At 45.0% G+C, this 21,732-nt stretch overlaps 3 protein-coding genes and 1 pseudogene across 4 annotated transcripts; 2 read left to right on the top strand and 2 right to left on the bottom strand.

The window, feature by feature from the left end:
* LOC8066838 (H/ACA ribonucleoprotein complex subunit 3-like protein) lies at positions 2,355 to 4,640 on the top strand. 2 transcript variants are annotated; one of them, XM_021462795.1, is made up of 4 exons: positions 2,355 to 2,535; positions 3,346 to 3,425; positions 3,520 to 3,562; positions 4,153 to 4,589. In XM_021462795.1, exons 2-4 carry the CDS (start codon positions 3,372 to 3,374, stop codon positions 4,248 to 4,250), a joined length of 195 nt encoding a protein of 64 aa, XP_021318470.1. In that variant the 5' UTR covers positions 2,355 to 2,535; positions 3,346 to 3,371; the 3' UTR covers positions 4,251 to 4,589. The 2 variants fall into 2 exon arrangements, with proteins under 2 accessions (XP_021318470.1, XP_002448584.1); XM_002448539.2 differs by having other exon boundaries at positions 2,359 to 2,535; positions 3,337 to 3,425; positions 4,153 to 4,640.
* On the bottom strand, positions 4,629 to 6,388 carry LOC8066836 (annotated as a pseudogene).
* LOC8074754 (protein SDA1 homolog) lies at positions 6,531 to 11,612 on the bottom strand. The gene is made up of 15 exons (XM_002447106.2): positions 11,099 to 11,612; positions 10,363 to 10,539; positions 10,135 to 10,259; positions 9,921 to 10,056; positions 9,661 to 9,810; positions 9,506 to 9,559; positions 9,299 to 9,394; positions 9,137 to 9,196; positions 8,960 to 9,034; positions 8,819 to 8,872; positions 8,289 to 8,390; positions 7,532 to 8,203; positions 7,209 to 7,340; positions 7,025 to 7,132; positions 6,531 to 6,871 (listed from the first exon to the last, which is right to left on the bottom strand). The coding sequence occupies exons 1-15, from the start codon at positions 11,507 to 11,509 to the stop codon at positions 6,722 to 6,724; spliced, it is 2,502 nt and encodes an 833-aa protein (XP_002447151.2). The 5' UTR covers positions 11,510 to 11,612; the 3' UTR covers positions 6,531 to 6,721.
* LOC8074753 (kinesin-like protein KIN-14H) lies at positions 15,066 to 20,653 on the top strand. Its single transcript, XM_002448538.2, has 17 exons — positions 15,066 to 15,470; positions 15,605 to 15,838; positions 15,930 to 16,074; positions 16,261 to 16,370; positions 16,455 to 16,574; positions 16,683 to 16,886; positions 17,084 to 17,293; positions 17,366 to 17,440; positions 17,545 to 17,691; positions 17,845 to 17,989; positions 18,088 to 18,197; positions 18,621 to 18,779; positions 18,871 to 19,073; positions 19,497 to 19,578; positions 19,707 to 19,811; positions 19,893 to 19,997; positions 20,083 to 20,653. Exons 1-17 carry the CDS (start codon positions 15,435 to 15,437, stop codon positions 20,260 to 20,262), a joined length of 2,370 nt encoding a protein of 789 aa, XP_002448583.1. The 5' UTR covers positions 15,066 to 15,434; the 3' UTR covers positions 20,263 to 20,653.

Genomic DNA, 21,732 nt, shown 5'->3' with positions numbered 1-21,732 from the left:
TATTGTGACTTTAGTGTTATACATTTTTATATTTTTCTGCATTTGTATACACAGAGTAATCTTTACCAGTTCTATCAGTGTAGGGTTATATGTACACATTGCCCTTGAACATAAAGAATCTGCTAGTGATGAGCTATCATGGTATATTGTGAACCTCCCCCTCCCCTCTTATGCAGGAAAAAGACATTATCCCATGGCGGTAGTTGTATATGTGCAACAAGCATGAAGTATTGTGTGACCGACAATGAACCAAGGTCAGTCCTATGTCTCTGGTTTTCTATATCACTATATCAGAGCACAAACCATTTAATTTGTTCATAAAATGGCTAATGTATGATCGTGGCATTTCAATACTATGTTGTTGCTTCTTTTGTCCTTCCGAGCTGTGTTTGTGAAGTTGGTAGCGTGACGTGTGTTTTATTATGACCATGCCATTTGTACCTACCTTATTACTTGGCAAGTATAAAATCATAAGGCAAGGTTGTAATTTTTCTTGTTTGGTTCGTAGACAAAAATAGATTGACAATAGGTTCTGACGGTTTCGTGACATGGATGCAAAACATCTTCCTTTAACAGCCAACGTCAAGGATTGCCATCAGGTATCAATCCATGAGAGTTGCTGTCCTGGCTTTACCTAACATCTCCTGACAACACATATATTGTCAAGAAGGGTGCAATATCATATCAATCCATGGCACCCAAAGTGATTTTTGCAGACTATAGAGAACGAAACGGATCATCAGAGACCATATTCCACACCGGCCTTATCTATCTGGAACACCACACCAAGGTAACCCAAGCCCAGGAACAGGCTGACCCATAGGCTGTAGAATCCCATGAGCACCAGACTGAGCAGCACGAAACCTTGCAGAGCCACGAGCACCACTGCGGCAGTGAAGCGGTTTAGGCGCTGCTGCCGTCGGTGACGGTAGAAGAGCACGATGCTCGCCTTCACCTCCTTTGGCATGACGGCCCAGTAGAAGTCGGCCAGCTTGTGGCGCAAGGACCTGAGCTCCTCGTCTTGCGTGTACTCTGGCCACTGGTTTATCTTGACCTTGCGTACCAGGTCCACGTATTCTCTTCTGATGGGTTCAAGATGCTTTTTCAGGTCATGGAAGCGGTGGTGGTTCGTCTTGCGGATGTAGCGCCGGTGGGTGACGGACCAGACGCCGTAGCGGTCGCTGATGAGCAGGCTCGGCGTTCCCTCGAAGGTGAACCCTCGCCGGCGGATCTTGAATGCCAGTCGTCTTGGACCCTTTTAGGCTGGTGTAATGGTACTGGATCTCTTGCCCGTCTTGCCCGCTGCTGCCTGTGTAATGTTCTGCCGGCGCACATCCATCGTGGATTGACGACTTGTACGCGTTGTCGGGTATGCTAGCGGTTACCGTACCTGTATCTATACACACACACGAACAAGAAGGAAAGATTTATATATATGTTCTCATGTATATATATCTACAAAGGTGATCACATCGGTCACAAGTTAGCACAAACCATCTGGTAATATAATTGATCCTATATATGGTGAGAGAGTTTATAAACTCATGGCAAATTCATGGAGTCCGTACATAGTCAAAACCCCAGGGGTTGGGTCATGTCATCATGTGAAAATTCTTTAAATATACTATATACAGAAATTGAAATTGAATATAGTAGTACAACATGAAATTAGAACCTGTGCAGAAGGAAGGACGTGCCTGCTGCGGTTGCGATATACGCCGAGGAAAGGGTGGTGATGCTACGCAATTTTTGCAAGCTAAAGATTAACCGATTGTATGTAGTCCAGAGGAGAGTTTGTTTATTTATTAATAATTATCAGAACACAGAGGGGCACCTCGGCACGGCACCTAATAAACCAGGGAGTCCCGACTTTGATGGCCGATCCGATTCGAGTCCCTTATCGATCTGCCGGCAAACTCCATCTGGCCCATTGCAGCTAGCGTGACCCTACCCGGCCCATGGAGAGCTCGCGTGCACCGTGGACTGTGCAGTGTGTGTTGGAATTGGAAACGAAAAAGTGCGTACCGTTACCGTTTACATATTTATGGGAGGGACCATCGTTACAAAAATTTTGTAGAGTCAAATTTTTATAAGTTTGACCAAATTTATATGATAAAATAATTATTATTATGATACCAACTAAGTATCATTAGATTCTTTCTTAATTATATTTTTATAATATACTTACTTTACGTTACAAATCTTAGTATTTTTCTCTATAAATTTGGTCAAACATGAAAATGCTTTAACTTTCTAAGATTTTTATAATTTAGGATGGTTACAATTTGGGATGGAGGGAGTATATGAATTCAGCCCACGAAACAGCCACAGCCGGCCCAGCCCACGGTATGACCTAGGCATTCTCTCCCAGTCCAACGCCCCGAGTCGGCCACGCCCACACACCCAGCCGCACGCAACGCAGCTAGTACACCGCGCCGCCACCCCCACGCACGACGTCGGCTGTTCGGCACCTCGCACATCGACACCCTCGTCCGGTGACTGCCCTTTCCCCAACCCCGCTCCGGTCCTCCCAAGGTGAGCCCCAATCCCCAGCCCTGATTCACAAGATTTGAACTCTGTAGCAGCGAGTCAGGAGATGTCGAGCTATGTATGTTTGCTGGGAAGGGCCACATTTCTGGATGCGAATTTGCTCCATGCGCATTTTCAGGATTGCCTAGATGCATACCTGTCACTGTATTGTCGTGTTCTTTTTAACTGATGACAAGATCAAGTTGAAATGATGCATATCTGGAAGACTTATAGTCTGCAACTGTATATTCTAGTTCCTATATCCTGTAGCAGCAATATTATACTCTGTGAGTAGAATCATCATGCATTCCATTCATGTTGTAGAATCATACAACAGCAAACGAATGGAATGGAAGGATGGTGTCAACTTGTAGTGTTTTGCTTGTATCAATGAGCTTTTAAGCGATTCTGTTAATGAGTATGGGACGTTGGTGAAGCTTCTAGGCTGAGATTAGGCTACTTATCATGGTAAATAAAAAAAATAAAAAAGGAGGAGAGAGAGAAGAGTGTACCAATTTGAGGATATTGGAGAAATTACTTTGTAGGTAGGATTAATAAGGAAACTCAAAGCCTTCATGCAATAGTACTTATTCTGATCTTCTCAAATTCCTGGGGACTTGCTTGTTTATTCATCTTTGTGGTTGAGGGTCTGTTTAAGAATTATAGTTGGTCTTTCTACATCCTTGCATTTTAATACTGTCATTACCAAACTCGATAAAGAAAACTTCGCTACCTGCCCCAGGCTCTCCTGCTTGATTGCTGTGAGTATTGGTGATATAGTAAGTGATTCCTCTTTATTCATGTTAGATTTATCAGGGCTCATCCCTGCTCGTGGATTCAAGATGTATCTCCAGTACTACATCAACGAGAAGGGAGACAAGGTTTACACCACCAAGGTTGTATGAGCTTGTGCTTAATCTTCACTGAATAGCTGATGATTTTGGGGTGTTAGCCAATGCTAATTTGTGTATCTTTCTTCTTGCTTTGCAGAAGGAGTCGCCTCTTGGGGTACCAACGCAGTCTGCTCACCCGGGTACGCCGCTTTTGTTCACTGGAGTTACTCCTTTGTCACTGTTATGTTACTTACCTGTCAACGTGTAATAGTTGGGTAGCTTTCTTTTGTTGGGTTGAAGGATGCAGTCATGTCTGTCTAATTGGAGCCCCACCTGATTTGTGTCATTTATCTGATCGTTGTATCTTCAATTTCTTCTGAGTTTGGATTCTGAGTATTTTAAGCAGATAAATGAGGATCTGAGTAAAGAGTAATGGCACCTATCAAAACTGCAGATAATATTTTTTTCTTTTTCCAGTGACAATTCCCTTTGCTTTTATATGATCAATGACATTGCCTGACTTCCGTGTATGATTTAGAATTCTAACCGGTCATGAATGGCCTTAGCATGAGCATGTATGGCAGACTAAAGCTTCACTCTGTTGTATTATTGGACTAAATGTGAGTGCTTGTACTGTCGATGTATATAACCAAACAAATATGTAGCCTGCAGAATTGAGACATGTGGAATATGTTCTTTTTCATGGTTGCATTTGCGGTTTTGATTGTTCAATAACTCGAGTGCTCTTTCTCTCAACATTAATTACTGAAATGTTTTCCTTGTGCTGCAGCTCGCTTCTCACCAGATGACAAGTACTCTCGCCAGAGGTACCTGTTGAAGAAAAGATTTGCACTTCTGCCAACCCAGAAGCCAGCACCGAAGTACTGAAGCCTCAAGCCCTCAACTGTCCAACCACGGATGTTCAGGAGAAAAACATCTGTTACTCTGCTTGTTGGTTGGAATGTACTGTAGAGTAGCTATCTGAGAAGAAATTAAACACTGCCGATGCACTACTATGATATTTCAGCAGCACATTCAGACACAATATGTAATGCTATGTGATTGGCAGATGGTGCTTCCTAAGTGTGTCTCGTTTGGGCATCCTACTGTCGTTCAGCAGCTAGCAGGGAGTAGAAACTGAGACGGTTCTGCTGATAAATCAGCGAATGTTTGCTTGCTGCATACAGTAAGAAATAAACCGGCAAACTTAGCTGGATAAGAAATTAACACTGCTGTTATAAGTACAACCAATAGCAATGGAGGACATTATTCAGCCAACCTTCTTTCAATTTTTTGAACCGACTGATGACCAACACAATACCACGAGGTGTGTTTTGTACATTGCTCCTGTCGATTTGCTATTGAACATTCAAGTAGTAGCATGCACATGCTCCATACAGACAGCCCCGAAAATGTGAAAATCAAAATGCTTCGCGCCGTGGTCCTTGGAGCGATCGACGATGCAAACGTCATGTGTGTGTCTCATGACTCATCAGTTGGGCAGAATACCCAAGGCCTTGCCGTACTCGATGACATTGTCGTAGATCTCATCCAGGGTGTTGTGCTTGAACTGGAACCCTTCCCTGGCCAGCTTCGCCGACAAAATGCAGGCCCTCGGCTTCTCCAGGAGCTCATCCTGATCGTAGGTGCTGACACGCAGGAGCATACATACTGTGTCACTTCATTCACTCGCCGTGACCAACTGACCATTGCAGCACTAATGCCAGAATAATACAGTATTAAAATTCAGAGTTAGCTCTGGGTGCGAACAATATCTATATCCTTACTGCAGATTCCGTTTTACGTCGTATTGCGGGTACTTGTGTGCCAGGAAACGCGCCAGCTCGACGACGGTCGTGTTGTGGCTGCAGCAGTTGTACCTCCCCTCGGCGGCGGCCTCCTCGGCGACGAACAGCTCGGCGCGGCAGAGGTCGTCGATGTGGACCAGCTGCACCCCGCCGGAGACCTCCTCGAGTACTTTGAGCACGCCCAGCGATGCCTTGTCGCCTGATAGAAGTGAGAGGCAGTAAGGGATGCAGGTGCGGGTGGTCGGCGCCGGCGCGGCGCCGACGGTGATGACGGGGCAGACGGTGACGAGGCTGACGCCGTGCTCCTCCGCGAACCTGGTCGCCCCTTCTCCGCGAGCACCTTGGACGCGCTGTACCCCCAGGTCGGCGGCTTGTTGGCTCTGAGGTACTCGACGTCGGACCAGGACTCGTCGTCCAGGACATGCCCGTCGTCGCCGCCTCGCAGATCCGGCCTCATGTACACCGCGGCCGCCGACGAGGTGAGGACCACGCGCCGCACCGTGGCGGCCTTCACGCACGACCTCATCACGTTCAGCGTCCCCCGGACGGCAGGCTCGATCAGCTCTTTCTGAAGGAAATCGCCGAGAAATTAATCAAACAGCTATAGCTAGCACTCAGAGCTGCGTGTGCCGCTCGTGGCGTCCATCCATCCATCACACGATGAAGCGACGGGCTATTCATTACTGAATTCAAACGAGTTGTGCACGCACCTCTGGATCCTCCCCTGAGGCGAGGTTGATCGGAGCGGCGACGAGGAAGGCGTAGTCGCAGCAGGCAACGGCCTCGTCGAAGCTGCCTTCTTCGTCGAGGTCGGCGCGGAGGACTTGCAAGGGGCCAAGCGCCTGCAAGTCCTTGAGGTGGGAGTTCTTGGCCATGTCATCTACGTTACACAAGGCATGCATGAACGTTATTAAACAGTGAGATTGTCGAAGAAAGTGCGTGCACATCATATCAGACTTGGCAATCCTTGATGAGACGTGATGCTAACAAAAAACATAAATAAATCTTGCTGAGACGAGATAGAAGATGGCTGCATATTATACAGAAATAATGAAACAGACCGGGGTTCCTGACCGTCGCCTTGACGGCGTAGCCCTTCTCCAGCAGCGTCTTGATGAGCGCCGAGGCGACGTACCCACTGCCCCCTGTCACGCACGCCGTCTTATTCTCCACTACGGATGACGACATAGCCAGCGTCGACGATGGTGCTCGCTGGTGACAAGATAATCACGGAGGCTAACAAAGCAATCCACGTATGAGTACCTAATCAATCCACGTAGGTGGACGACTGGACATGGACTCAACAAAGCAAGCTAGAAATGCTAATCAGGTAAGGAGACGTCCAACCCCTTGGGCAACCTTTGCTCGCCACTTGCTTGCTATAGCAAAGAAAAGCTCACACGCACATGCTCTGGGATAACTGGCTGGACATCCAAAGAAAAGCCCAGCCCCACATGCCCTGAGATAACTGCCTGGAAACATTATCTGAGTAGTACAAGAGTCAAAATTTTGGCCATTTGGCTAGATGAATTGCAAAGTAGCAGCTCATGCTCATTTCCACGCCTTGCGGCCCCTAAACTGATTCCCAGAGCGCTTGCGCTGTTGCTTCTTCTCCTGCCGGGAACGTGCTGCCTTGGCTCTAGTCGCTGCCAGGGGCATCCTCTTCTTGTGCTGCTTCTGTTTATTGCTCAGGCCACCGGTCTGCAGGACATTATGAATCATAGTCAGAAGAGGTTATACAAGAATCAATTAGGCGATGACCCTGATGGCAAGGATCCACTCGCCAGAACAGTATGAATTAAAAAAAGGCATGTTTTCACCCCCCAGACAGACATTGACAGCCTGCAAGTTTACCTTTTTCTGTTTCACAGCCGTTCTCGCCATGTATGCACCTCTATCCTCTCTCCCAGCTTTCACTAACGCTAACCTTTCTTCCTTCGACATCTTTCTCCTGACGTGAGCCTGTGTCACAAATTTATTAGTGTGAAGCGTATGCATGTGTCACTGTGAATGCACAACAAAGGGTGAGGGGGAGCACCTCAAGCTCAAGTGGATCAACACGCTTCCTACTGAGTTGATCAGAAGATGGCATCTTAAAGGTTACAGATCTCGTGTCACCACCCTTGATTAGTCCATGTTGAGCCAAAGCCAGCTTTGCCTCTTTCTTTGCCTGAAACACAAGTATATTCGGTTAAGACATCTATGATCCATCTAAGAACAGAATGTGAGCAAATTTATTTTGCCACAAGTAACTTTTCCCTTCCCAAAGGCATGCCCAACCTCGTAGTTAACAGAAATTGAGTGAACTAATCAGACAAAATGAAATACTGTAGATCTATTAGCCATCCACAATTCACATACCTTGAGTTCTTTGATGCGTTTAAAATCTTCATCGGATAAAATTTTACCAGTTTCATCAGATGAAACTTCAGCCTTCTTGGCAGTTGCTAACCTCTTCAGAGCTCGAAGGCTTGCATCAGCTGCATTTAGCTCTCCAATATAATCACTTAACTTCCTCTTCTCCACTTTAGAGCCACTGCCTTTCGATTTGTCTTCCTCATCGCTGTCTTCATCCTGGCCTGAAGCTTCATCCTCTGAACCATTTATGCTTTCTTTCAGTTCATCATCATCATCTTCGTCTTCATCAGACATATCAGTATCAGCATCCATGTCAGAGTCATCGTCTAGTTCATCGCTATCATTGTTGGAGTCATCTTGACCTGTACCATCTTCATCATCAGATGCTTCATCTTCCTCTTTGGTATCTCCATCAGCACCATGTTTGTTTGCAACAGATAAACCCTCCATATTTTCTTCTGTTGCAGGAGAAGCAGATGCCAAGTCCATCTCATCATCCGAATCAAAAGCATCAGACTCATCGTCCGAGCCTTCCCCTTCTGAAGAAATATTTTCATCTAGCAACTCGGCACCAGGCACGTTGCTAGCAACAGTGACTTCTCCAAATGCTTTGGGCCGAGCCTTTGGATCCACAGGACGGCCACGATCTTTCTTGACTAACAATGAAGGGCATATCTGAACTTCGATTAACAAAGGTTTAGCAACAGGAAATTCCAACATACAGAAAAAACATTGGAAATTTTGCAAGAAAAGATCTGACCTCTCTGAACAATGTGACCAGCGAACGAGCAGCAATGGAAACAGCTTTCTCATGGGACTTTTTGTATAAAACAAGGTCTTGGAGCAGATCCTCATTCATCATCTGCAGGTTTATCGTATGAGTGGATGAAGTATAAAGTTAGGTGCAACAAAGAAACTATACATCTCACCAGATATTCTAGAATGCACAGGAATCTCAGATTTAGATGCGGGTTTGACATAAGCAAGAGCACAATTAAAAAATTCCACCGCAATAATAATGGCAGACAACGACAAACTAAAGCTGTTTAAACTCTATTCCCATTCAGCTATTTACAATTTTACATGCTCAAAAATTTTAGCAGCACAATATTGCAACCTTTTCAGTCTATCAGTAACTAATACAGAAAAGAAAAATTAGTGAAAACATAGCAATTATGAAACACAACTAACAAAAGCACTAGATTTCAGCTCCAGTGCCTAGGGGTATCTGTCTAGTACCATTGCAGACAAGAGTATTGTTTAAGGCATACACAAGATTAAGGTACCTACCAAAGGCATTCTCATGCAGATCTCTCTCACAACATTTAAGCCAACAGCAATAGCCTAAAAGAAGTAAAGTCAGATATATGCTTATGTAATCCTGTTAGCTGGAATAATACATAATATGTATGCTGAAAAAGGGTCGCAAACCTCTGGGCGAGAGCGGTCATGCACAAACTGATTTACTATCTGTTTGAACAGTGGTTCAACAGCATCTGGAGGTACCTAACATTTACACAAATTTTTTGCATTCAGAAAGAAAAAAGAAATGTAAGTAGAAGTGTGGAACCATAGTTGCAAAGGAATGAACTTTGGAAGACATCCAACCATATCATGGCAAGCCTGAACTGCTGCAGCGAGTAGAGTCGTCACATCTCGTTGATGAGGCTGCACACAGATGTATCAAAAATTATACCTGAGTTAGTGTGACTAAACTAGTTGGTGTTTCAAAGGCTGACACAAACAAAAATACCATGTGAAATAACATACTTGAACATATCTTTGAAGATATGGGTAGAAGTTCAACAAAACCAAGTGATGCAGCCCAATAGTCCTCGCAATTACTTTTAGCATCATCATCCTTACCTGCAGTGCAAAAGATTTTCTTGAAGCTTAAATGCTTGATTCTTACTAAAGAGAAAGTCAAAGAAGGCATTAGCAACGTTATGAATTGAATGTAGAAAAAATGAGTATGACCTCAAATCGCTCATTGCATTTCTGCAACCGAGAGAAAAGCTTCTCAGCAAAACCCTGTCATCCATAAAAATAGAAAACACTTCAGCATAAATAGAGGAGTTTCATAGATAACAAGTGGATGCGCCATTCCATAGATATTAGAGGCACTATCTCACCTGGGCATCCTTTAAATATGTCAGGGGTGAATAGAAACTGGAACCAGTCTCCTCAACAGATTTCCGCTGTTGCCTTTTCATGCTACGAATGACACGCTGTAATTTAGCTTTCTTCTTTTTCTTACTAGCAGCTGTACCCTTGTGATTTGCCTGAGAATTCATATACCAACAAAATACAAAATGCATCAGAGGGAATAAAACAAAGCAAATCAAGGATATCTAAAAATGTCAGTTGAGGCACAGTTAAACAGTTAAAGCACCTTATAAACATCCTGTTTACTGAGAAGAATTTGAGGGTTTTGATCTGCTTCATCTTCACTGCTTGATGCTTCGCTGTCATCCTCTTGTGGAGCATTTTCATATCCAAGAAGGAATGAAATAGCCGCTATCATAATCCTGCACGTAATGACAATCATTTTAGATTGGGAGCAACCAATAGAATTTTTTTTAAAAAAATGTTCTGGCAGCATGTACCTAGAGGAAGGGTGGAAACAAGCATCGCATATTGCATTTGTTGTGCGTTCATCAAACCATACCCTCCGACGGTGTAGATCGCACAGGATAGTAAATGCTCTCTTGGCTCGTGACTCTTCTTCAGCCTGAGAAGCAGGTGTATAAATGAGCTACGGGAAACAAATCTGTATATGTTTTTCAATATAGTAAAAGAAGTACTGATTAATGCATTCACAGGATGTCGCAAACCTGTAAGAATTTAAAAAGGACGTTTTGCAGTTTACGATTCGACAATTCATTCTTGTGCTTCTGATTCATCCTCCTGATACTGTGTACAATATGCGAAAATGCTAGCTTTTTTACAGCTCGGTCTCCAATAACTTGAAGCTCCATGAATAACTCCATTGTGTCCTCAAGATCGACAATCTGATTTATTTATTTATTTTCAAAACAAAAGAGGGGGGTGGCAAAAGAAGTGATCAGATTTCAATAGCACAAATGATGTGTCAAATAAATCAGTTACTGTGCAAAGCAAAAGTGAATTATTTACACCTTAACTAATAGCCCATACCCAAAAATCCTAGTTTGAGATATGTATATTCCCACTGTTTATTTGAAAGAGGGTACTCATTGTAATACAACTCTAGCAAAATGTAGTGAAGGTCACATCATTTGATCAAAATCAGTGATGTATTGATGTTGGACCTTACTGACATGAGATCATAACAAATTATGACACGTTTGTGTTAAGACAAACATAAGAAATACTATAATAGAACATGAGCATGTCGTTTTGTAACATCATCAGAAATTCATACTCATTGTAAAGCCGTTTTCCTTAATCTGTTGGCATCCTTCCTCTAAGCTAACCACAAAGGATATATATATTCTAAACTCCACAAAAACTTAACCATTTTGCATTTGCAATACTAAACTGCAATTAAAAGACAGAAACAAACACAACAGTAGCACCAAAATTATTTACCTTCCGATTCACCAGCAGTATAAGCGCCTGCACGAGGTGCGCCCTGAGCCCCGGCGGCAGCCCGCGCGCGTTGGTGTCGAGCAAACCCCCAATCTGGTCGGGCAAATCGGCGAGGTCATCCGGGTAGAAAGGCGCGACGTGGGCGAGGAACAGGGCGAGGTCCCCGAGCTCCTTGGCCACCTCCCCGCCACCTCCCGAGGAGGAGGTCGTAGCCAGCGCCGCCTGCTGCTGGAAGAGGAACACCGAGGACTCGAAGTGGCGGTGGAGCTGGCGGAGCTCCTCCTCGTAGCCCTCCGGGTCGCGCTTCATCTTCGCCTGAAGCACGGGGAGGTTGTGCGGCTGGCCAGCCCCAACTGTCGCGGAGGCGGTGGCCGCCTCCGGCGTGAACGCCGGCGCGTGCTTGCGAGGCATCGGCGCGGGAAAAAAAAAACGTCCTTGGTCTGCGCCGCCGCCGGTGTGCTAAAACCCTAGGCGCGGGCGCGGCAGCAGAATCAGGGGACCCAGAGAGAGAGAGACAGAGAGAAAGAAAACAGATATCAATTAATTACCCTTAGGCCCACACAGAGGCCCAGCTGACCAGCCCAGCCACCAGCAGTAACAGTATCATGCAGCCCAACGCACTCCAAACCAGGCAAAGGGTAAATCGACGCTTCACGCACAGGGATGGCAAAGGCTACCCACGACCGAACCTCGATGGATTTTTATCTCGTTGGTCATTAGAGCATAATAAGTGTAGACTAATTTACCTGACAGATTTTTATCTCCTTGGTCATTAGAGCATAAGTGTAGACTGATTAATATATCCATGGCTATATTAATGGATAAAAATTCATTGATAATGATGTTGTGGTTCTCGTTAAGTCGAGCAGATCAGTTGATAGTCATCATTTCACTGGACTCTAAAAGGTGAAGCTTACGTTTTTCACTGGACCATTTTATAGTTTATTAATTGCTTGAAACTGACTTGTTTATTTAGTGAAGATCTTGAGGTTGGATCACATATTTTTGTGACAATAATCAACCATCTTCTTCTGTTAATGAATGCGGCATTCTCTCTCACCGAAGCCTCACCTTTTTAGGCCGGTGGGAACATCGTGCCATGCGCTGGACACTGGCAGTACTGTGTCATTTGTGGATGGAGATCATCTCTGCCTCAGGGAGTACGAAGCGGAGCACGGGCAGGGGTGAGCGCAGGCGCAGTGCTGCGCACGTGTTACACGAATCGCGGCCGAAGGAACAAGGCCCAGCCGTCGGCTCGGCTCGTCGCCTGCCACCTCCGGGACGTGCGCGTGCGGGGCGTGCCCACGCGACGCCCACCACACGATCCCCCCGTCAGGTGACAACCCGTCGTCGCCCGCGCCCGTCTCGCGTTCGTGGTCCGTCCGGGCAGGCCCTACGAATCGGTTCGCGTTTCAGCCTCTCAGGCGGTGTCGCGCCGGGGACAGCCCGCCGGCCACTGCTGCTCCGTCGCTCTCAGCTCGGGTTCTCCCCTGCCCATGCCCCTGACGCCTCCACTCCACTCCTCCATGACAGCCCGTCGCAAGCAGTGGCTACCACCGTCGCCGTCAGCCCGTCAGCGTCACCGGCACCGGCAGCAGCAGCCGCTGATCGATATGCATCCATCCATCCATCCCCCCACCGACCCGCGGGCTCGTCCGTCGCAGTCGCATCGCATGCACGATGCACGCTCCCGTCCCTCCCCGACCGGACGGACCGCCGCCGGTGCCGTGAGACGCACCCGACCCGACCCGACCGCGCGCCGCGCACCACGACACGCCCCCCGCGTGTCGGCAGGGTGACTGACGCCGCACTGCACTGCACGTCTGTACTGCTGCTCGTGTCCGTCGATCGGATGGATGGGGATGGATGGTTTCCACGCCGCTTTCCGCAACCAAACAGCGAGGTGGTGCGTGTTGGTCAGTAGACTTGACTTTCGACCGCGCCCGCTTCCTTTCCTTTCCTTCCCTTTTCACTTTGGCCTTGTTTACTTCCTAGAAAATTTTGCAAAATTTTTCACATTCTTCGTCACATCGAATCTTTAGACGCATGCATGGAGTATTAAATATAAACGAAAATAAAAACTAATTACACAGTTTGGTCGAAATTGACGAGACGAATCTTTTAAGTCTAGTTAGTCCATGATTAGACAATATTTGTCAAATACAAACGAAAGTGCTACAGTGTCCATTTCCTAAAATTTTTCTGTGATGGGGATCCGGGAATCCATCATCCACCGGTCGATCCCACCACGGCACGGACGGCGAGCGATGCGAAGCGGAGCTCGTAGGTACGAGCTACAACTCGTATAGGGTGGTAGCAGGGTGAAGCAGCAGCGCCGCGCAGCGCCTAGAGAAAAAAAAGGCTACGACTACGGCCTACGGGAGAGGGCTGGCACCAAGCTGCTGCTGCGAGCTAGGTGACGTGGCACGGGCCAATCCTGCACCTGCGTGAAGTACACGACAGCACTAGCTTCATCCACAGGCTACGGCCGGGGGAATTCGATGACTGATGGAGAGTGGGCTCGATCGCTCGCATTCACAGTTGAGCTACCCTGAACGAAATGGATCACAATCTAAGCCATATCATATCATAATGCTCCATCTAGTAAATAGTAATGATGACGGCGCGTGCGTCCACCGGAATCCGCTCGAGTCGCTCATCATCACGTTGATACTACTTACTTGCACAGTACTTAAAGCACGCGCGCACCACATTCTAGGCTCCTGAAGCTTTCAGTCTCAGACGATGGGCCGGCGCGCGTACAGCATGTTCAGTTCAGGTTCCACAGCTTCATTGATAAGGAAAAAGGTCCCAGAACTGAAGATCGAATCCGATCGCCTTCGCGTGCCCCGTATCTTTCAGCGTGCTGCTGCTGCTGGCTGTTGCTGTCGATGCAATGCCGCACCAGAAACAACAAGCAAACACACGGTGCCGTGACCAACCAGAGTCCAAACTAGTACTCCTACGTACAGTACGCGAGAAATAAAATGGCGTGCCGATTGCATTGCAGCTGGGAAGTAACATTCAGATTTCAGACAAGACCCCACGCACGGCAGGTTCCCGGACCTAATCAGTCCCCCGCACCAGCAGCGATCGACTAAACCCATCTGAAAAAAACACATGTTAGTTAAGCTAATCCTCCTGACCCCTGGCAGTGGCACCACACGACAAGACTAAAGGCACTCACAATGCAAGACTCTATCACAGAGTCCAAGACACTTAATTACATATTATTTATGGTATTTTGCTGATGTGGCAGCATATTTATTGAAGAAAGAGATAGAAAAAATAAAACTCCAAGTCTTATTTAGACTCCAAGTCCACATTATTCGAAGTAATAAATAACTTTAGACTCTATGATAGAGTCTGCATTGCGAGTGCCCTAAACACCCCGGCCAACGCCATTAGCTCATTCATTAATTACCAGACGGCGGATTACTACTAATGGCCATGCGCGTCTCGTCGTCGTCGTCGTCGCTCTCTCTCTCTCGTCCTACGCTGAATCGACTGAAGCCTGCAGCTCGAGAGCGGCGGAGAGAAGAAACAACAGAGACGCGGCACCTTCGCGCTGCTGACTTGGACTTGCCTCGTCGCGCTCGCGGGCGCCCAACACGAAAGGACAAAAAAAGAAAAAGGCCGGACGGAGAGCAACGTGGCAACACGCCCGGCCCGGCCCGGCCCATCCCCCAGGCCCGCGCCGCGACACGGCAGTCGGGAGCAAGAAGTTGACCGTTCGTCGGATGTGCCCGGAGCCCCGGACTGCCCCCCCTGCCGGCTGCCGCACTCGCCTCGTGTGGACGAGAGCCACGAGACCGCCACGAGGGGGCCTCCTAGGCCGGCCCGCCATTGCCACAGACTCACGAGCGCCCGGCCTGCCGGCGTGTGCCACCTGCCACGCCGGCGCCGCACCATTCCCACACAGTGGCAGTGGCAGGAGGAGTAAATATACCCTGCCCTGACACATCGGGCCTCGACGCCGGGTACCCCTTGTCGCTTCGGTTCAAAATATTTCGAAAAGGCTCTCCGCCGCCTCCTCCTACCCCTCCTCTCCCCTCGGCTTCTCGCTCGGATCCGAGCGAACGGAACAATTCCTGCGAATTCGAGGCTGCAAGTGCATGCGAGCTCCGCGATTTCGCTGAGGTTCTCGTTTCCGGGGGGGCGGGCCTCACCTCACCGATCCAACAAAGCGCGAGCTCGTCGGCGCTTCAAAGCCACGAGATTCTTTGCCGTCGAGTTCACTCCAACCCCGCACCAAGAAAGCTCCACCTCCCCCACCGCGCACAAGAAAAAAAAAACCTACTAGCTATTAGTTCCTAATCCCACCAGTAATCCCACCATGGCCTCGTCTCTGCCGCCGCGCAGCTCCTACCAGGTGACCCCCCTCTCTGTTTCCTCTTCCCTCCTCCCGCAGCGCAGACCCTGTTTTCTTGCTCTTGGGCTAGTACTGATCCGCATTCCGAGCTGCCTGGGATTTGACGAAATGTGTCTGCCGTGGTGACGCTGCAGAAGAAGGAGAACGCGGGGCTGGCGCGCCGGGAGATGGGGTACAGGTCGACGCCGCGCCGCAACGTGCTCTCGGCTCTCAACAACGGCGAGGCCAACGGTGGGACGCCGGCGGATGGCGGCGGCGCCGCCGGTGGCGCGGCAGAGGCGGCGCCCGTGATCGAGTTCAGTGGGAGGGAGGATGTGGAGCGCCTGCTCGCCGAGAAAATGAAGGGCAAAAGCAAGAACGATTTCAAGGTGGGTTTTGGGAGTTCTGTTTACTGACGATGATGTGTTATTGTTGCGTATTTCTGGGGAGCAGTGCCGTAAATTGGTCATTCTTATGCAGGGGAGAGTTGATCAGATGAGTGACTACATCAAGAAGCTCAGGGCGTGCATCCGGTGGTACATAGAGCTGGAGGATGCCTATTTGGTGGAGCAGGAGAAGCTCCGAGGTGCTATGGACTCTGAGAACGCTCGTCATACTGAATTGGGTAATGAATCATTTATCTTTCTCTTTGTTTCTGTCCGCTTGATCTGTGGGGGTGGAAAATTGAGCTCTTCTCAGCATACAGTACTATTTAGTTTTATGTCTGAAGATTCTGAATTATTGTTCTATCATTAGTTGAGTTGAGTGTACGTCAGATCCACAGTATTTATTGATAGAATTCTCCTTGTAGAGACCCAGCTCAGCAATGCTATTGAAGAGCTAAAAGCTGCAAACTTGGACTTGACAAGGCGTTGTGAGTCTCTAGAGGAGAGCTTCAACAAGGAGAAGTCTGAAAAACTGGTGAGGGGGTGATCTTGTTTCACTGTTATGATAACTTCTATATTTCCAGCTGAAGTTTTATATGCTCAATTGTACATATGGCAGATCGCTATGGAGTCTTACGAGAAAGAAAAGCACGAAAGAGAATCAGCTGAGAGTTCACGAGATGTACTCACTGTGGACCTAGAAAGGGTCACTCATGATGCTAAGCGGTTTAGCGAGCAGGTAATGGTTGAAAGTTTTTTTTTTTTTTTGAGAAATGGTGAACATAGTCTCATTGAATATTTCACATGGTTTTGTTAACATAATATGTGCTGTGAATTGTCAAACCAGCTAAAAATGGTCCAAGACACGAATAAAAGGCTTCAAGAATACAACACCAGCCTGCAACAATACAACAGTAACCTTCAGGCTGATGCCTCAAAGAGTGGTGAGACTATCTCAAAACTTCAGAAAGAGAAGAGTGCCATGATGGAAACTATGGCTATTCTGAGAGAAAGCAACAGCTCAATGGGCAATCAGCTTGAATCTTCTAGAGTGAGTATTTCCATGAAATGTATTTGATCGACAATTTATTTAATTTTACATGCTGTCATAAAAGAAGCCATGGACTATTTAGTGAATTTTGATAGTGATTTTGTGTTACAACCTCTTTGAAAATGTATACTGCACAATGCGTAACATATGTGTGTATTTTTTTTAAAAAATTGTGATATCTTTTAATCCGCTTTTAGGTTTCTCAACAAGAAGCTATTAGGGTGAAGGAAGAGCTCAGGAAAGAAGTGGAGTGCCTTAGAGTTGAGTTGAAGCAAGTTAGAGATGATCGTGATCATTCAGTTATTCAACTGAATAGTCTGAATATTGAACTTACTAATTACAAGGAAGAAATTGGTAAAACTTCAAAAGAATGTGAAAGTTTCCGCACAAAAGTATCCAAACTTGAGGTTTGTATCTTCAGGTTTATACTCATCTCTATTATGGATAACTATTGGATTTAAATTGCTCTTCACTTTTAGGAAACGTGCAATACACAACAAGAACAGATTCAGACATTTCAGAAGCAGCTTGCAGTTGCGACCGAGAAGTTGAAGGTTAGAAGTTGAAGCATATGCTAGTAGTGCTCTTGTCTTTATAAAACATATACAATGTTTCATTATTTGTCATCTTAAAATTAATACATTATTCAATTATGCAGCTTGCTGATGTAACTGCGATAGAGGCGATGACAGGATATGAAGAACAGAAGGAAAAAATAAAATACCTTGAGGAGCGTTTAGCACAGGCGGAGTCTCAAATTGTAGAAGGTGACGAGTTACGGAAAAAACTGCACAACACTATATTGGTAATATATCTAAAAACATAATTTTTCGCTCTCTCTCCCTCTTTGGTATTTATTTATTTGATTTTCTTTTCTAAAAAAATATTTTAAATTAATGGTTGATGTACTATTATGTATGACTTACTCTTTAAGTAATAATCGACCTCATATTTGTAGGAATTAAAAGGAAACATTAGAGTTTTTTGTAGAGTTCGACCACTACTTAGATTTGATGGTGATTCAAATGGTTCAGAAGGTGCCTCTATCTCTTTTCCAACATCTGTAGAATCTACTGGACGTGCTATTGATTTGATAAACCAAGGTGATTTATATACGTTCAATGCATTATTTCTTGAGTTGTCCAATAAGTTTTGGATAATGACATTAGTAACGTGTGTTGTTTTTTTCTTTCTTGTGTAGGTCAAAAGCTCTCCTTCTCGTATGATAAGGTTTTTGACCATAATGCTTCACAGGAAGATGTGTTTGTGGAAATATCACAACTAGTCCAAAGTGCTCTTGATGGATACAAGGTATTAATTTTGCATTGCAATATGTGCTAATTGATAGTATATTAAGTATGAATTGTCATCTTACCTTTTAAATATTGTCTTTTTCTTCTCAGCATGATGAGTTAGGTACTGGCAAGTATATGTGTAAATTATTAGTCAGATGAGTTTCAAGCTACAAAGATACCTTAGTTTTGTTTTCTCTGCCCTCCAAGACACCCCACATGCTATTTTAGTTGTTCACTGTTGTGTTATGATTATTTTTCCATTGATCTTGGCATATGGTAATATTATTTTGAACATCTTTGCAAGTGTTCAGCATTCCAAAATTGATTACATAATTCACACACAACTATGTTTCTTTTAGCCTCATATGTAGTGTCAATATTTATTTTCCCCAAATAACTTGTCATGGTAATATCATGTTTATGTGTCTCTGTGATGCAGGTATGCATATTTGCATATGGTCAAACTGGATCTGGTAAAACTTATACAATGATGGGTAAACCAGGGATTGATCAAAAAGGGATAATACCTCGTTCTTTGGAGCAAATTTTTAAGACCAGCCGATTTCTAGAATCTCAAGGATGGAATTATTCTATGCAAGTTAGTCTCGCAAAGCTATTTAGCTTCTGGAGTATTGTTTTACTTTATGTTGTTACTAATTTAGTCAATGCATATTTGATTCATTATGCAGGCATCAATGTTGGAAATATACAATGAGACCATTCGTGATTTGTTAGTGCCTGGTCGGTCTAACGGTTTTGAAATGACGCCAAATAAACAATACACTATAAAGCATGACCCTCATGGGAATACGACCGTGTCTGAGCTTACAATTATCGATGTCTTTGGTATTACTGATGTGACTAGTCTACTGGAGAAAGCATCCCAGAGTAGGTGAGTCAGTTTGATTTCAGTATTGTATATGACATCTATTAGTTGTACTTGTTTGCTTAAATAGGATAGATTATCACTAGTTTGTTATTTCTATTATGTATAAGGGGTAGTATCTTATTATAAAATTGATAAAATCATGTCTTGCATATTGTTTTCATGGAAAATGAATTTGTTGAGGGTTCACATTGTGTCTAAAATGGCTCTTTCTAATTCAACACTCTTTCTCCGCTCCAAATTATTAGTCATTTCGACTTTTTGGTACATCCATTTTGATATGCATCTAGGTATAACGTATGTCTAGATACATAGCAAATTCTACGTACTAAAAAAGTCAAAACGGCTTATAATTTTGAAAGGAGGGTGTATATCTCTACGTGACTACATATCTCGATTGATCTAATATTGTTATCTGCATCTAAATAGGTCTGTGGGTAAGACTCAGATGAATGAACAGTCTTCCAGAAGTCATTTTGTGTTCACATTGAAGATATCCGGATCTAATGAGGTAGATTGGAACATTTTTCATAATTATCACACCAAGATCTTCTCTTTCAGACTGAATCCCTTTAGACAAATATTTTGCATGTTAAATAACAAATCCTAAGAGGAAGCTTTCTTTTTTTCTTGTTGTAGAACACAGGCCAACATGTCCAAGGAGTCCTTAACTTGATTGATTTAGCTGGGAGTGAACGTCTTGCTAAAAGTGGCTCCACAGGTGATCGCTTGAAGGAAACTCAGGTGAGTGTTTGCTTACCATAGAATTTTCCAATATTCGAAGCAATTGATATTGCCATATATTCACATTACTTTAATGTCCAGTCAATCAATAAAAGCTTGTCGGCTTTGAGTGATGTAATCTTTGCGATTGCAAAAGGAGATGACCACGTTCCCTTCAGAAATTCAAAACTTACATACCTATTGCAGGTCAGTGATCCCTGGATGTCTATCTAGAGTTGTATGTTGAGTAGTCTACTTGAAACAATCTCTTAGCTGTAATTTTACTTTGCAGCCTTGCCTTGGAGGTGACTCGAAAGCTCTCATGTTTGTCAACATTTCACCTGAGGCATCCTCTGTTGGTGAGACGATATGCTCATTGAGGTTTGCTTCAAGGGTGAATGCTTGTGAGATTGGAATACCAAGACGTCAGACACAAGCCCGCTCCTTTGATTCTAGGCTCAGTTATGGGTGAAGATAGTTGTAGGCGTCATTGTAATGTGATATATAATGAGTTGGTTTGTGCCACATTTGGCCACAACAATGATGCCCAACAGAATTCTTGTAACTTGTACAGTGTAGGCGATGGTGGTTTGCTGAGAGCAGCATATGTACGAGTGCTTACATCTTATCACGCTTTCCTTTTTGGTGTAGCTAATATAGTTATGACGGCGGGTTCGAATGTGGGTTCAAATGTGGAACTACGAATTTTTTTGCCTTCTACCAAGCAGAACTCATCTGCTGGTTTATGGCAACACTGCAGCAATGATTCTGCGATATGCTAAAATGCTACAAAGAAATTAGTTTTATACCTTGTACGTTATGACTTACCATAATATATGTGTAGCCATGGAAGTTTGCATTGAGTTGTGAAACCTTTGAAATGTTTGTATTTCTTCATTTCTACTCCACTTATTTGGACCATGTGTGGTTGTTCTTTTCACAATTGTGATTCCTTGAAGGAGTAGAATAAAGCATTGCCTGTGAGAGCCAGTTTGTATGTAGCTTCTGAAACAAGGTTGATGCAGATGAAACAATTCATAGCGTTGCTACACTATATGAGCCTGACATGTTTCCCAGGTAACTTTATTCTTTCTCTGATTTTTTCCCTTTTTTATATTCTCATCATGCGAAACTATCAGGATGTCTACCCCCCACTTATCAAAGTTCCATTCCCTAATTTCTATCGTATGCGTAAATTAATTTGATTTTTGTTTCGGCCTTGCCCCATCCGTACAATCCATTCTTGTCCTGGGCCGAGGCACACGCGCAGCCCCCAGCTGCGGCCCAAGTGCAATCGTATGGATGGGGCTTTGCGAGCATGGGGAGCCCGTGAGGCGTGAGAATCCGCGACGGCGTCTTCCATGGCGATCTTCCAGTCCATGCGGCTGCGCCCTGTGTGACCTCGAGCGCTCTCCCGAACTGACTCTGTTCTGGATCGACGCCAGCAGGCTCTAGCGACGAGCAATTCCTCTTCCTCACGTGGTTAACCAATCGGTAAATGTATGTAGTCCTACGCACCTAGTATGGTTTGGGTCTTTGGGAATAGGTTGTGATTATATTTTTCCAAAAAAAAAACTAAATCACTGTCTAGAATCTAGATAATGAATTAATGGCATGAATTTCCGGTATAATTTGTGCTACATTGCACATTTGCATTTCAGAGAAGGCAGCAATGAAAATTTCATTTCTGAGTTTAATTTGTCTGTTTAGAAGGACCACGTTGCAAGCTCGTCCCTTTCCTCGCACTCATCTCCTTCGTCGCTTCAACCTCATTGTCCTCAACATCCTCTTTTTACCGGACTAACCTTGATGTACACACTTACCAACTTGTTAGTCCTAATTTAGCTGTTAGTCATTCAGCAATGTTTTTCTCACAAATTTTATTTGATTTTTATTTTGATCTTAAGCTTATCTATCGAATCTGACAAATATTTAACAATAT

Source organism: Sorghum bicolor, chromosome 6 (genome assembly GCF_000003195.3).
Source record: "Sorghum bicolor cultivar BTx623 chromosome 6, Sorghum_bicolor_NCBIv3, whole genome shotgun sequence".
Classification (NCBI taxonomy): domain Eukaryota; kingdom Viridiplantae; phylum Streptophyta; class Magnoliopsida; order Poales; family Poaceae; genus Sorghum; species Sorghum bicolor.
The sequence above is the reverse complement of the archived record's forward strand: the minus strand, read 5'-3'. Positions and strand labels throughout refer to the sequence as shown.